General features: G+C 44.8%; 1 protein-coding gene across 3 annotated transcripts in view; it reads right to left on the reverse strand.

The window, feature by feature from the left end:
* Positions 1-2126: 2126 nt before the first annotated feature.
* Positions 2127-13609, reverse strand: part of LOC311093548 (CD209 antigen-like protein 2) — a 51823-nt gene continuing 40340 nt past the window's right edge. The window contains exons 2-8 of one of the 3 annotated variants that reach the window (XM_084131033.1): positions 10234-10356; positions 9801-9890; positions 4138-4209; positions 3916-3987; positions 3639-3790; positions 3381-3493; positions 2986-3267 (exon numbers count right to left, since the gene is read on the reverse strand). In XM_084131033.1, the coding sequence (XP_083987159.1) occupies positions 3120-3267; positions 3381-3493; positions 3639-3790; positions 3916-3987; positions 4138-4209; positions 9801-9890; positions 10234-10356 (770 nt within the window). In that variant the 3' untranslated portion in view covers positions 2986-3119. Of the gene's footprint in view, positions 2958-2985; positions 3268-3380; positions 3494-3638; positions 3791-3915; positions 3988-4137; positions 4210-9800; positions 9891-10233; positions 10357-13609 lie in introns of those variants that run through there. The other 2 variants (XM_084131032.1, XR_014608435.1) reach the window with 2 other exon arrangements.

Genomic DNA, 13609 nt, shown 5'->3' on the forward strand with positions numbered 1-13609 from the left:
GAACAATGTCTGGAACGGCCCATTTTATTCAGATCTTCAGAGAGAAATGCACTATAACCACCATGTACAGTACAGTACTGCCTTCGTCCTTAAATAAGGGCCACTTATTGACACTAGTTTTTTCACAGAATAATTAACCTCACTAATTGAACTCCACACTGCTATTATTACTAACACACGCCTTTCAATTAATGATTCATTTATACAGAATTAGCAGCATACATGTCATGACTGTTGGGTCTATTGTTTTTCTATTACTCTACTACACCTACTAGTAAATTATTTGCCATGTAGAAATATAATTTTTATCAAAAACAGTGATGTAGGACTGTTATTATTTTGAACACAACTGTATAATTCATAGACAAATATCAAGGTGCAAGAACCATTTTCACATTCATGCATTGGGCAGATGCTTTTATTCAAAGTGACTTGCATTTCTTTCTAAGTTTACATTATATTCCTTTTGGATAGTAATGACTCAACTTTCTAAAGGATCTACTAATTATTTGGATCAGTAATCTAAAGTGAAGATCCTGGTAACCCAATAGTAATGACTCAAGTGTTACTAAATCCACCCTTCCAGAGTTTAAAGGAAATCAAGCATGATTAACTACAGGTGTGGCTGATGACAGAACCACAGGAACTAACGAGGTAATCAGAGAAACAGAAACCAAACACAGGAAAGAAAATCAGAAAATGGAAACTGAGAATACATTTCAACACAAAAGTCCTTATAAAACACAGAACCGGGATCATGACAGGGTCCCACTTGACGTTAAATTGTCTTCAGAAATTACTGTTTCTTACAGAAGCTCAAACGTGCTGCGTAACACGAGAATGAACCTCATTGGTTCTTGCAGAAGCTCAAACGTGAAAGAATCTCATTGACAGAATTTAATTTTTGGATGAACTAACCCTTTAACCTGTTAACAACTTCAAATATTTTTGTTCTTTTTTTTGCAGTTATTTAAAACAGACTCTGGAGTCTGAGGGGTTTTTGGGGTCCTTGAGATGTTCTGACATGCCCTGACATTTGTGCTTTTTTCAGTTGCTTATAAACATATTAATGGCAAAGGTGTAAATTCACTCTATTTAGCACAAACAGGGCTACCATAATATGTGAACAACTTGCATGTACATGTTTGTATTTTTGATAGAATAATGTTTATGCATGGTTTTTTAAAAAACAAAAAACTAAAGTTTCTGAAATAAGGCCATAAAACACATTCTAAATATATGTAAATAAGACTTTTGACTAATGGATGTCGTTGCCTAGTATTTTTTCTTCAAAATTATGTGAAAATCGTCCTGCCTAATCATTCCCATAACACAATACATTGATTTAAATCTTGTAAAACACTTTTTGTTTGGAAAGGCCATATGCGGGTGGGCGTGATTCACACCTATGGAGTCAATGGGGCCGCATAATGAGGCTGCATAGGTAATGAGCCTTTCATTCAGGTGTGTGAATGAGCCACAAGAATGCAAGGACAATATATAACTGGTTTGTTGTTTTTTCCACAAATTTTGCTTGCAAATTGTACAATATCCAAGGTAAACATTTCTAGTAATTGTGCAGTTAATTGTTCTCATACTGTATTTTCAGATTTGGAATATATTCTCTTCCCAAATGTGTCACTAATAAAGCATAATAAAATTATTTAAAGATAAGGCTTATAATGACCTTTTAAGATTTTGTTTACATCTATCCTTATATATATATATATATAATTTTTTTTTGTTTAAGGTTATACAATTACAACAACATTTATAATTGTAACAATATTTCCAGTGTAATCTTTCTTTGTATTCGCGATTCATATTAAAACAGTATTTTTGCCAGCTGTAGTAACTCCACAACAGCACGCATCTGTGCGTTCATTCATTCTTAGAAACGCGATTCATATTAAAACAGTATTTTTGCCAGCTGTAGTAGCTCCACAACAGCGCGCATCTTTGCGTTCATTCATTCATAGTAACGCGATTCATATTAAAACAGTATTTTTGCCAGCTGTAGTAGCTCCACAACAGCACGCATCTTTGCGTTCATTCATTCATAGTAACGCGATTCATATTTAAACAGTATTTTTGCCAGCTGTAGTAGCTCCACAACAGCGCGCATCTTTGCGTTCATTCATTCCGATTAGAACAAAGCAAACAGAACTGACCTAATTCCTCAGCGGGATCCGTTTGCTCCTCGAAATGATACTTCCAGAACTTCTGAGGTAAATTTTTGCAGGATTATTATCAAGACAGTATTATTCCTCACAGCATCGTAAAGTACATAAGTCTGAAAGTGAACTCGCGGTGTGTGTTATCCAGCTGATGGGCGTTTTACAGGTTTGTTTGGATCGGCTCACATTTGCGTTTGAATAGCGCGTGCTCTCCGTGGGCGGAGCACATTAAAACTTAATTAGCTGAGATGAGAACGACTGACATCTCTCTCTTTGCATACATATTACATAAACTGTGAATATTTGTTTTTTATAAAAATTACTTCGTTTAAAAGATGAGAATTCAAGCTTCATGCCTGTATGTCTGAATGCCTGTTTGACTGAGTATTCACTGAGTTATGGTTCATTTTCGGACGCGTTTCAGAATGGACTACACTGACAGAGAGGAGGCAGAACTCGCTTCGTGTTTATTTTTCTTTATTTGGCAAAAAGCACAACACTTTGTTTTTATTGTGAGTATACACAAAAATAATACACATTTAACAGAATCGATTGATGTATGAAACTCCAATGGAAAATCAAAGTCAACCGAGTATTTTTGAGTTTCTTTTACACTGCTAAAAAAAAAGCGAGCTGGTATCGCCGGCGATACCGCCGCCCTCTGGGGGTTAAATACATAAAAGAGATATTGTCCATATAGACTCTTATTTGTAGGCAACTTAAGCACTTGGTTATTACAAGAAAACCTTTTTATTCTAAGAAGAACTGCAAGGCTTCCACCTGCTGACCGCAGCACAGTTTCATGAACAATATTTTTGGACAAAATCGGGCACAATCACACACAATCACACAAATTTTTTTTTATTTGCTGACAATAATTTTTTCTGTGCATTTACATGCTAGACCTCTTTAATAACATGCAGTACCACTGATGGAGGTTTATTAATATTCCTTTTCACAGATAAATCTTTTCAGTTTTTTACAAGAAGCATCAAACCAAGAGTCTAAGTGGTCTTTCACATTTCCCAGAGCAGCGCAATTAGCAGTTCTCCCTTCATTAGGTTGTTTTGGATTCCCGCTGAACCAGAACCTTTAAGAGACAAACAAGCAATAATACAATTGCAGTAATATTTTTAGAAAACAGCTGTATATTGGTATATTGATTAACATTCCTAGACATGATTACACATGCAGAGTTCTTACTGTACTCCAGTGTCACTGAGAGTTCGGTTATTCATCCAAACCCAGCGTCCTTCAGTGTCCAGATCATTGAGACCAATCCAGTGCGTCTCTTTAATTTTAGACACCAGAAAATCCTAATGGGGAAAATGTACATAAGTGATAGTGTAAAATAAATGTTTTTGGTATATATGAAGGTACATTTATAGGTTAATAGAAACCCTTTAAAAACTTTGTTTTATTTGTGTGATCAAAACATCATCCATCATTGATCTGACTTGCCTGTTCTGATTTGCTGGTTATGGTCACCAGATCGGCTCCTTTTGAAACACAGACATCTCGACTGTTCGACCAGTTCAGTTCATCAGAGCTGAATAAATACAGCTTTCCACGACACGCTAACCGTCCATTCACAGAGATATTACAAGACTGAGCTGTGAAAGATGAACAAAGTGTGATTAAACCTTCCATTATTTAGATCATAAAGTTAATCAAAGTGGTTCAATGTGCAGAAATATTCACACTTTGTGTCACACTAAGCTTGTAAACTGACACTCACCATCGTAAAAGGACAGCCGTTCTCTAAGTGTGTTGTATCTGGCTGTAAGATCATTAAACTCTTTCTTCATGGCTGGTGAAAAGACAACAGGAGAACAAGCAGATAAATGAATAAAGTGTGATTAAACCTTCCATTATTTAGATCATAAAGTTAATCAAAGTGGTTCCATGTGCAGAAATATTCACACTTTGTGTCACACTAAGCTTGTAAACTGACACTCACCATCGTAAAAGGACAGCCGTTCTCTCAGTGTGTTGTATCTGGCTGTAAGATCATTAAACTCTTTCTTCATGGCTGGTGAAAAGACAACAGGAGAACAAGCAGATAATGTTTCTCACATGGTGAGTTCAATAAACACTCAACACTGTTAATGAAACATGTCTGTGCTCTACCGTTAATTAAATATAGTTCCCTTACGAGAACGTTCTCTCGTACTGCATTGCAGACGCTGTGGGAAAACTCCTTTTCTCGAGAATATTGAAGCCTTTATTTTAAAACGCATTGCAGCTGCACAGCGAGAGCATCATAGGTCGTCTGAGCGAGCTGATTGGCTGTGCTGCGGCAACTGTACAAACCTATGGCGAGTTAGTAGTGATGTGCGGTCCAATAGGAGCGTTTGGCGCCCTGCCAACCTCAAGCGCGCCAATTTGGATGTGGCTGGAGAGTATAAATTCAGAGAAAACTCGCAAAAGGACTTAGATTTAATCTTCTTCAGCTTTGAGACTCGTCGCTGACTTCTCCGGATTTAGAAGCCTCTCTCGCCGTAGAACAGCCCTTCAGCGGAACAGCTTCAGCGCCTTGGCAGACCTCACCCAGCTGAACGTTTCCCTGTGGCATCCGGCGAAAATCCTTTACAAACGCTTCTTTTCTAAAAGAGCAGAGCGCATTGTTGCAAATGCCGCTCCCCATCTGTGAATCCTGTGGGATTCCCCTTCACGTGTCAGACCGACACACCCAGTGCGCTGTCTGTCTCGGCCCTGAGCACGCCGAGGCAGCGCTCACTAAAGGCGGCTGCCTTTCATGTGACAGTATGCCTGTTGCAGTGCTCCGATCCAGAATCGCTCTCGCTACGTCAGAGAGCGAGCCCGCCCATCTTCCGTCTTCAGCGCTCCACGAGCCCCGTAGGAAGAAGCGGCGCGATAAGAGGATCCACAAGCGCTGTGATTTGAGCGCGTGCACGCCGGGTCCTTCCCCGCATGCCTCGCCCACACCAGGATCTGATACATCTCCGGTTCTGTTTACTAAGAGCGACCAACGGCCCTCTCTTAAAGCGGCGGGACTCGTTTCTTTCGGCGGATCTGCTGAAGAACTGGATGATGCTGTTTCAGTTGCGGCATCTGAGGGTGAGGATTGGTCGGGCTCCGCGGATCCCGCCCCTCCCTCTCAGTGTGATCATTTCGACAGCAGAGCGAACATTGACGCTGAGCTTCTCAGCGTCATGATTCGCACTGTCGACGAGCTGGGTCTCGACTGGCTTTCCCCAGCTGAGCCCGCTAGAAGCCGCCTCGACGAGTGGTACCTGCCGGGGCGCCAACAGGCCCCTCGCCAGCACGCCGCTCCATTTCTCCCCAAGGTCCACGAGGAGCTCACAAAAAGCTGGCGCGCTCCCTTTTCAGCACGAACGCGCTCTACTGCCTCTGCTACGCTCTCTACTGTTGACGGCGCTGAGGAAAAAGGCTATGTGACGCTCCCGCCACTCGAAGAAGCGGTCGCTGCTCATTTGTGCCCTCCCACTGCAGGCAGTTGGAGAACAAAAGCGACGCACCCATCTAAACCGTGCAGGACTACTTCCGCTATGGCCAGCCGTGCATATTCCGCCGCCGGTCAAGCCGCCTCTGCACTGCACACCATGCCGATCCTCCAGGTGTTCCAGGCTAAGCTCCTCCACGCTATGGATGAGTCAGGACCTGATTTGGACGCCTTCAAGGACCTCCGCAGTGCTACGGATTTAGCACTACGGGCCACAAAGACCACTGCTCAGGCCATCGGTCGCAACATGGCCAGCCTAGTAGTTCTGGAGCGTCACTTATGGCTTAACCTGACTGAGATCAGGGACGCGGATAAGACTTCCTGCCAAGGCGTTCAAGTTCTGCTTCACGGCGCCTCAAGAGCACGGAATTTTTCACAGAAAAACCAGCGCTGCAGGTCTATCAGCCCCGCCCAGCGGCTGAGACCAGTCAGCGTCTGAAGCCAGCTAAACAGTACCAGCTTCCCAAGCGCCAGGGACCCTGGCCGAAGCTCACGCTCGACCACGAGCACAAGAAGCCATCCTAACCAGCAGAAAGAGGGATCTATGTCCCGCCGCGGCCGGACCAGCCCCGAAGATCGCTCGAGTGCTTCTCACAGCCCCCTCTTCAGTTCAGGCGGCTGGAGTTGTGTTAAATGCAGAACATGGGCCCGTCATCTGTCACGCACCCCTGCACCCAAACGCTGTTTTAACAGCGACCCACACAAAGCACAAATCGATCAAAACCTCTCACATAAACCCCTGTCGGTTCGGGACCCCGAGTCTGGGCATTCCACCGTCAGATATAATTTTACCTGGCAGGCCATTCCCGGAGTTTCAGATTGGGTAATGAACATTGTAAAGCATGGCTACTCGCTTCAATTCGCCCGCAGACCACCGCACTTTTGCACTATAATCCAAACCTCGGTACGGAGCACTATAGCTCATGTCCTCCGCGCCGAGGTATCATGTCTGCTAGCGAAAGGAGCTATCGAGATAGTTCCCACATCACAAAGCGAGTCAGGGTTTTACAGCCGTTATTTTCTGGTTCCGAAGAAAGACGGCGGCTTGAGACCCATTTTAGATCTCAGACACCTGAACAAGGCCCTCATGGCATGGCCCTTCAGGATGCTTACGACCAGACACATCCTAGCACAAATTCGCCCAGGAGATTGGTTCTTTTCAGTGGATCTAAAAGACGCTTACTTTCACATCCAAGTGAACCCCCATCACAGGCCATTCTTGAGATTCGCCTTCGAGGGGCAGACATATCAATACACAGTCCTACCATTTGGGCAGGCGCTAGCGCCTTGTACATTCATGAAGTGCATGGATGCAGCTCTCTCCCTCCTGAGACAGCGAAAAATGCGCATTCTGAACTACCTCGACGACTGGCTCATACTGACTCAGTCAGAGGCGGAGTCCCATACTCACAAAGCCTGGCTCCTCGGCCATCTAGAATGCCTTGGGCTCAGGGTAAACTTTTCCAAGAGTATACTGTCCCCCAGCCAACGAATCACGTTCCTGGGAACAGTTCTCGACTCCGTACATATGAGAGCATGGCCCACACTGGACCGAGCTCTATCAATTCAGCGGCTCGCCGCGACGTTCAAAGAGGGCTCCAGTGTACCCCTCCAAACGTTTCAGAGGATCTTGGGCCTTATGGCTTCGGCATCATCAGTACTCCAACTAGGCCTACTGCGTATGTGACCTCTTCAGCTGTGGCTAACACCTCAAGTACCACCTCATGCATGGCGCTCGGGCCTCGTGAATATCAGGGTGGACCAGCGCTGTATCAAAGCCCTGGACCCCTGGAAAAACACCAGCTGATATCAGCAGGGTGTGAATATGGGTTTGGTTTCAGAGAGGAGGGTCATTTCAACAGACGCTTCCAACTCCGGTTGGGGAGCCCTGTACGAGGGCAGCCCTGCCTCCGGCCTCTGGTCGAGCTCGGAGAAACGCCTACACATCAACTGCCTCAAGATGAGAGCGGTTTTTCTAGCCCTAAAAACCTTCCTCCCATATCTGGCGGGACACCACGTCTTGGTCCGCACGGAAAACATGTCAGTGATCTCCTACATAAATCGGCCAGGGCGGCCTCAGGTCTCGCCGCAACCTGTTCGCCATAGCCACACAGCTACTGTTATGGGCTCAAGCCAACTTGCGCTCACTCAGGGCAGCTCACGTGCCGGGCACGATGAAGATAGGAGCAGACATGCTATCTCGGGGCAATGTTCCCCCAGAAGTATGGTCGCTCCACCCCAGACGGTTCACCTGTTATGGGATGTCTTCGGGAAGGCAGAAGTAGACCTGGTAGAACACCAATTGCACAGTCCTCCTTGTAGCCCCCTCTGGCGAACCCAGATTTGGTTCCCAGAGCTGATGCAGCTGTCTTCGACAGCTCCGTGGTCAATTCCGCTGAGGAGCGACCTCCTCACGCAGGCAAACAGGACTGTCTGGCACCCCCGTCCCTCAACGGGTACCCCAGGACCTCCCAGAAGGTGTCCTGAATACCATTATGGAGGCTAGAGCTCAGTCTACTAGACGCCTCTACCGCCTTAAATGGTCAGTGTTCTCCAGCTGGTGTTTAGCTCGGAACCTCGACCCACATATGCGAAGTACCATCGGTACTCTCTTTTCTCCAAGAGCTGCTGGACGTGGGACGCTCCCCCTCCACGCTCAAAGTGTATGTGGCAGCTATTGCAGCCTTTCATGTGCAAGTGGCCAGCTCTTCTTTAGGCAAAAGCGACCTCATCGTTCGCTTCCTTAGAGGAGCCAGAAGGCTCAACCCGCCTCGACCACCTTCAGTGCCGGCCTGGGACCTTTCACTGGTTCTACGAGCTCTTAAGGGACCCCCCTTCGAGCCACTTCAGTCGGCTGATCTAAGACCCCTCTCTCTTAAGACCGCCCTGCTGTTAGCACTGGGGTCAGTAAAAAGAGTTGGGGACTTACAAGCGCTCTCCACGAGCGCTTCCTGTCTTGAGTTCGGGCCTAATGACTCCAAAGTTGTCCTTTAACCAAGACATGGATATGTACCGAAGGTGCTCTCAACCCCGTTCAGAGCCCAGGTTATCTCTCTATCAGCTCTCCCAGTTTCGGGAGAAGATAGTGATGCTCTCACACTCTGCCCCATCAGAGCTCTGAGAATATACTTGGAGCGTTCGGCCTCTTTCAGACAGTCTGAACAGCTCTTTGTCTGTTTTGGGGGCCGCACCAAAGGGCTGCCGGTCACAAAACTCACATTATCTAGATGGATAGTAGATGCTATCTCTCTGGCCTACACCTCACTGGGCCTCCCGTGCCCCATAGGTGTAAGAGCTCACTCCACAAGAGGCATGGCGTTCTCTTGGGCATGGTCCAGTGGAGTCCCTATCGAAGACATTTGTGCGGCGGCCGGCTGGTCCGCTCCGTCCACATTTGCGAGATTTTATAACCTGGAGGACGCTGCTCTGCAGGCACGAGTTCTCTCTATCTAGGCCCTGGCTCTTCGGACCCAGGCCAGTGTATGACTCAGACACACTCTGTTGTGACTTCACATTTTCTATGTGGGAATAATATTCTAGGTCCCTGGCTCTGTCGACCCAGCCCTATATATATAACTTAGTGGCCCTTGTGCTTCACTATATACTTTGCATATCATTTTAGACCCGACGCTCTGGTCTGTGATATTCAGACTACTCTGTTATAGTCCCGGGACTCCCTGGACTCCTTAGAGCAGTCACAGGCGAATAGCACAGCGTTTTAAATTGGGTTCCCACAGTGTTTGTAATGCAGTACGAGAGAACGTTCTCATAAGGGAACGAGTACTGCGTTGCCTTGCCCTGCTATTTCGCTCATATCAGGTACTTTGCTTCAGTCGATTTAAACCTAAGTCCTTTGGCGAGTTTTCTCTGAATTTATACTCCGCATCCAAATTGGCTCCTATTGGACCGCACGCCACTGCTAACTCGCCATAGTTTCGTGCAGTTGCCGCAGCACAGCCAATCAGCTCACTCAGACGAGCTATGATGCTCTCGCTGTGCAGCTGCAATGCATTTTAAAATAAAGGCTTCAATATTCTCGAGAAAAGGAGTTTTCCCACAGCGTTTGCAACGCAGTACTCGTTCCCTTATCTCTAAGGGAACCGAGGTTACGTAAGTAACCAAGTACGTTTTCTCACCTGTGCTGTTGATCTCTTGAGCTGCCAGTGTCTTTGAAACCGTGATGTGCTGCTCATTCAGTGATTCGAAATCAGCAAGCTTATAATTATCTGATTAAAGACAAAAGCAGCAGTGGAAAATGTGTTTTTAAGGAAAGTCCACATCATGTCAAGACTGAATTTATCTACAGAACAAGTTTGAATGGAGTTTGTAAATGAAGTCTTCAGGCTTAATTAATGGCAGTTTACACATTCATTATGGAGATTTGTTTGACAATACTTGCCTAATAAAACATCTTCTCACACTGAGAAATATGATTTCACAAATAAAAAGCTACTAAAAATTGTGTGTTCTAATGATGCTACGTGTGTTAGGTGAAGTATAGAAGTACTTACAGTAACTCAGTCAATACAACCCTGAACAGAGCAGAGATCTAGTATCAGTTATACTTACAAATCCCCCAGAGAGCGCAGAGACCTCCGAGAGCAAAAACAAGAGAGAAACCCAGAACAATCAGAAGAACTTTAGTCCACTTAAGAAAAGTGACCTCTCTCTCTCTCTCTTCAGTGGAGTTACCTGGGTTTAGATTAAAAAAAATTTAAATAAATATATATATATATATATATATATACATACATATATAAATATAAAAAATCTAAATTTCTTTCTTTCTTTCTTTCTTTCTTTCTTTCTTTCTGATTCCTTGAATCAGTCCAGCATTGCTGTCTGGAACTATTCCTGAAATTACAGATGACTCCTGAGAAGAGTTTAAAGTTTCAGTTTTTTTTTTTTTTTTTTTTCACCCTAGTTGACTCTGGTCTGAATATTTGCCCGTGTGATTTTATTGTGACCATTGTTACTGAAAAGATAAGAGAAAATGGAATAGAACATGTGGATATAAACGTAAGACAAAATGTGAATATTACCTTTAATACAGTGCATGTGTATATAGCTTGTGAATGTAAAAGGTTTGCAAAGTTTTAAAGACAAAAGTTCATGACAAAAAAAAGTTATTTTCTCCTAAAGAATTATTTGATTATGAACTGCCGAAAGGAGTCAGCAATTCCAGTCTCAATTCCCGTTACGGAGAATCCAAAACAAAACGAGAAACCTTTAAAACAACATAACATGAGCACTTGAAACACTTCTAGACGGCTCACGGGAAGTTGAATGGTAAACTTCACACCAGTTCACACATCACAGTTGCTTTAGGCCAGGGGTGCAAAAGTTCCTGGAGGGCTGCAGTCCTGCAAACTTTAGTTTCAACACATTCCTGTAGTTTTCAAATAAGCCTGAAGGACTTGATTAGCTTGATCTGGTGTGTTTAATTAAGGTTGAAGCTGTGGATTGTGGGCCTCCAGGAACTGAGTTTAACACCCCTGCTTCATGCAATATATCTAAAAACAAGTTTATTTATACTTTTGGCAGATGCTTTTATCCAAAGCAACTTGTATTGCATTCATGCTAACTTTCTGAACTCGTGACCTTCCCTGCTAAAAAATCCAGCATGGTCACCAGCAGGGCTTGACATTAACACACGCCAACCCGCCGAATGCGGGTGGATTTTGCTCGTGGCGGGTAACATGGTCACTCCAACTAGCCACTTTGGCGGGTTGAATAATTGTAGTCTTTTCAAAAGGCATCTGAAATAAGTGTGACACTACGACACTACAACTCCCATGAGTATTAGGGCTGTCAACGAATATTCTAAATTCGAATATATATTCGAATAGTTTTAAAAAACAGAATTTCGAAGGTGAAAATTAATATTCGAACGTGGAAAAACGCCCGCAGTAGCAGAGGCACGGTTGTCTGCTTTGCGAGTGGGCGCGCTGCCTGAGCGGTCAGGGACAGGTAACAGGAAGAAGCGTTAACGTTAAACAGAAACATTACTAAAGTGTAGGCTACTGTACTGACTGAATAGATATTGCATGAATAAGGTAGGTTAGATACAGCAGTTTCATGCACTGCAGGCTTCCACTGGTTTGATTATTTACCGTTTCATGTCAAGGAAATGTTCCATGTTTACCACAGCACAGCTTGCTCTGAGCGTTCAATGTCAGTTCTATATACTGTAAAACTTAAATTAATGTTAATAATATTTGTTTCAATCACTGAATGAAGCCTGCTATAAGAGTCGCAACCTTAAATTGCTTGCAAAAAACTCTTGATCAGCACTCGCTTATTGTTGTTGTTCAAAAACCGGTATGCGCAGAGAGCGTGACGCCTCATTCGTGCCGCAAGACCTCCAGACGCGCGTCAATGCGTCTTTACATTGACTTAAGGGCCGTACACACCGGGACGAATATCGGTGCGCGTTATTCGCCAGCGTTTTTCAACGCGTTTTTTGTGTTCACACCCAAGCGATTTTCGCTGACGATGAGCCGAGTGAACATGCAAATTCATTCCCCAACATTAGATGGCGCCTAATACCACTCCATAACAGTTCTCTTTTATCAAGATTTTAGTAGTCGCTGTCCCGTTTGTCATATAGTTATTTATGTTCCGACACCAACGAGACCAGCAGCTCTACATTCATCTTGCCTTGCATCTTCCTCGTCTTATTTCTTCCCGGCAGTGTTTAGACGCTACTCGGCGTATATCTTCTTCGCCGTTACGTATGTGTGCTCGGCAAGACCGTTTTGTGTTTGAGCGCCCCCAAGTTGTGTTTTACTGTAACTTCAGAAGCTCCAGACACGTGAGCAAAAGCGCCAATCTCATTGGTCGGATAGTTTTTGACGCGGCGCGTCAAACCAAAAAAACGAACCCGAGGCGTTTTTAAAAAAATGACGCTTTCACGCGTGCCGTTTTTCGCGTAGGTGTGCACACTCACATTGGCGCCCTTTGTTTAGTCACGAGGCGTTAAACGTCGGCGAATATCGCGCGCAAAATTTTTCCCGGTGTGTACAGGCCTTTAAGCACCCTACACACTGGGACGAATATCGGCACGCGTTTTTTGTGTTCACACCCAAGCGATTTTCGCTGACGATGAGCCGAGTGAACATGCAAATTCATTCCCTGACATTAGATGGCGCTTAATGTAAAACAGAAATACCCCGGTACATAAGGTGCAATACCACTCCATAACAGTTCTCTTTTATCAAGATTTTTGTAGTCGCTGTCGTGTTTGTCATATAGTTCTTTATGTTCCGACACCAACGAGACCAGCCGCTCTACATTCATCTTGCCTTGCATCTTCCTCGTCTTATTTCTTCCCGACAGTGTAGACGCTACTTGGCGTATATCAGGGATAGGCAACTCCGGTCCTGGAGGGCCACTGTCCTGCAGAGTTTAGCTTCAGCCCTGATAAAAACTCACCTGCCTGTATCAATCTAGTAATCCTGAAAACACTGATTGCCTAGTTCAGGTGTGTTTAATTAGGGTTGGAGCTAAACTCTGCAGGACAGTGGCCCTCCAGGACCGGAGTTGCCTATCCCTGGCGTATATCTTCTTCGCCGTTACGTATGTGTGCTCGGCAAGACCGTTTTGTGTTTGAGCGCCCCCAAGTTGTGTTTTACTGTAACTTCAGAAGCTCCAGACACGTGAGCAAAAGCGCCAATCTCATTGGTCGGATAGTTTTTGACGCGGCGCGTCAAACCAAAAAAACGAACCCGAGCCGTTTTTTAAAAAAATTACGCTTTTACGCGTGGCGTTTTTCGCATTGGTGTGCACACTCACATTGGCGCCCTTTGTTTAGTCACGAGGCGTTAAACGTCAGCAAATATCGCGCGCGAAATTCGTCCCGGTGTGAACAGGCCTTTAACATTGAAATCACTCGCGCCAGACGCTCTATTCGCGTTTGGTGTGAGCGCAGCATGAGGGTGAGGGC

This window comes from Abramis brama, assembly GCF_963993115.1.
Source record: "Abramis brama genome assembly, chromosome: 12".
NCBI classification, from domain to species: Eukaryota; Metazoa; Chordata; class Actinopteri; order Cypriniformes; family Leuciscidae; genus Abramis; species Abramis brama.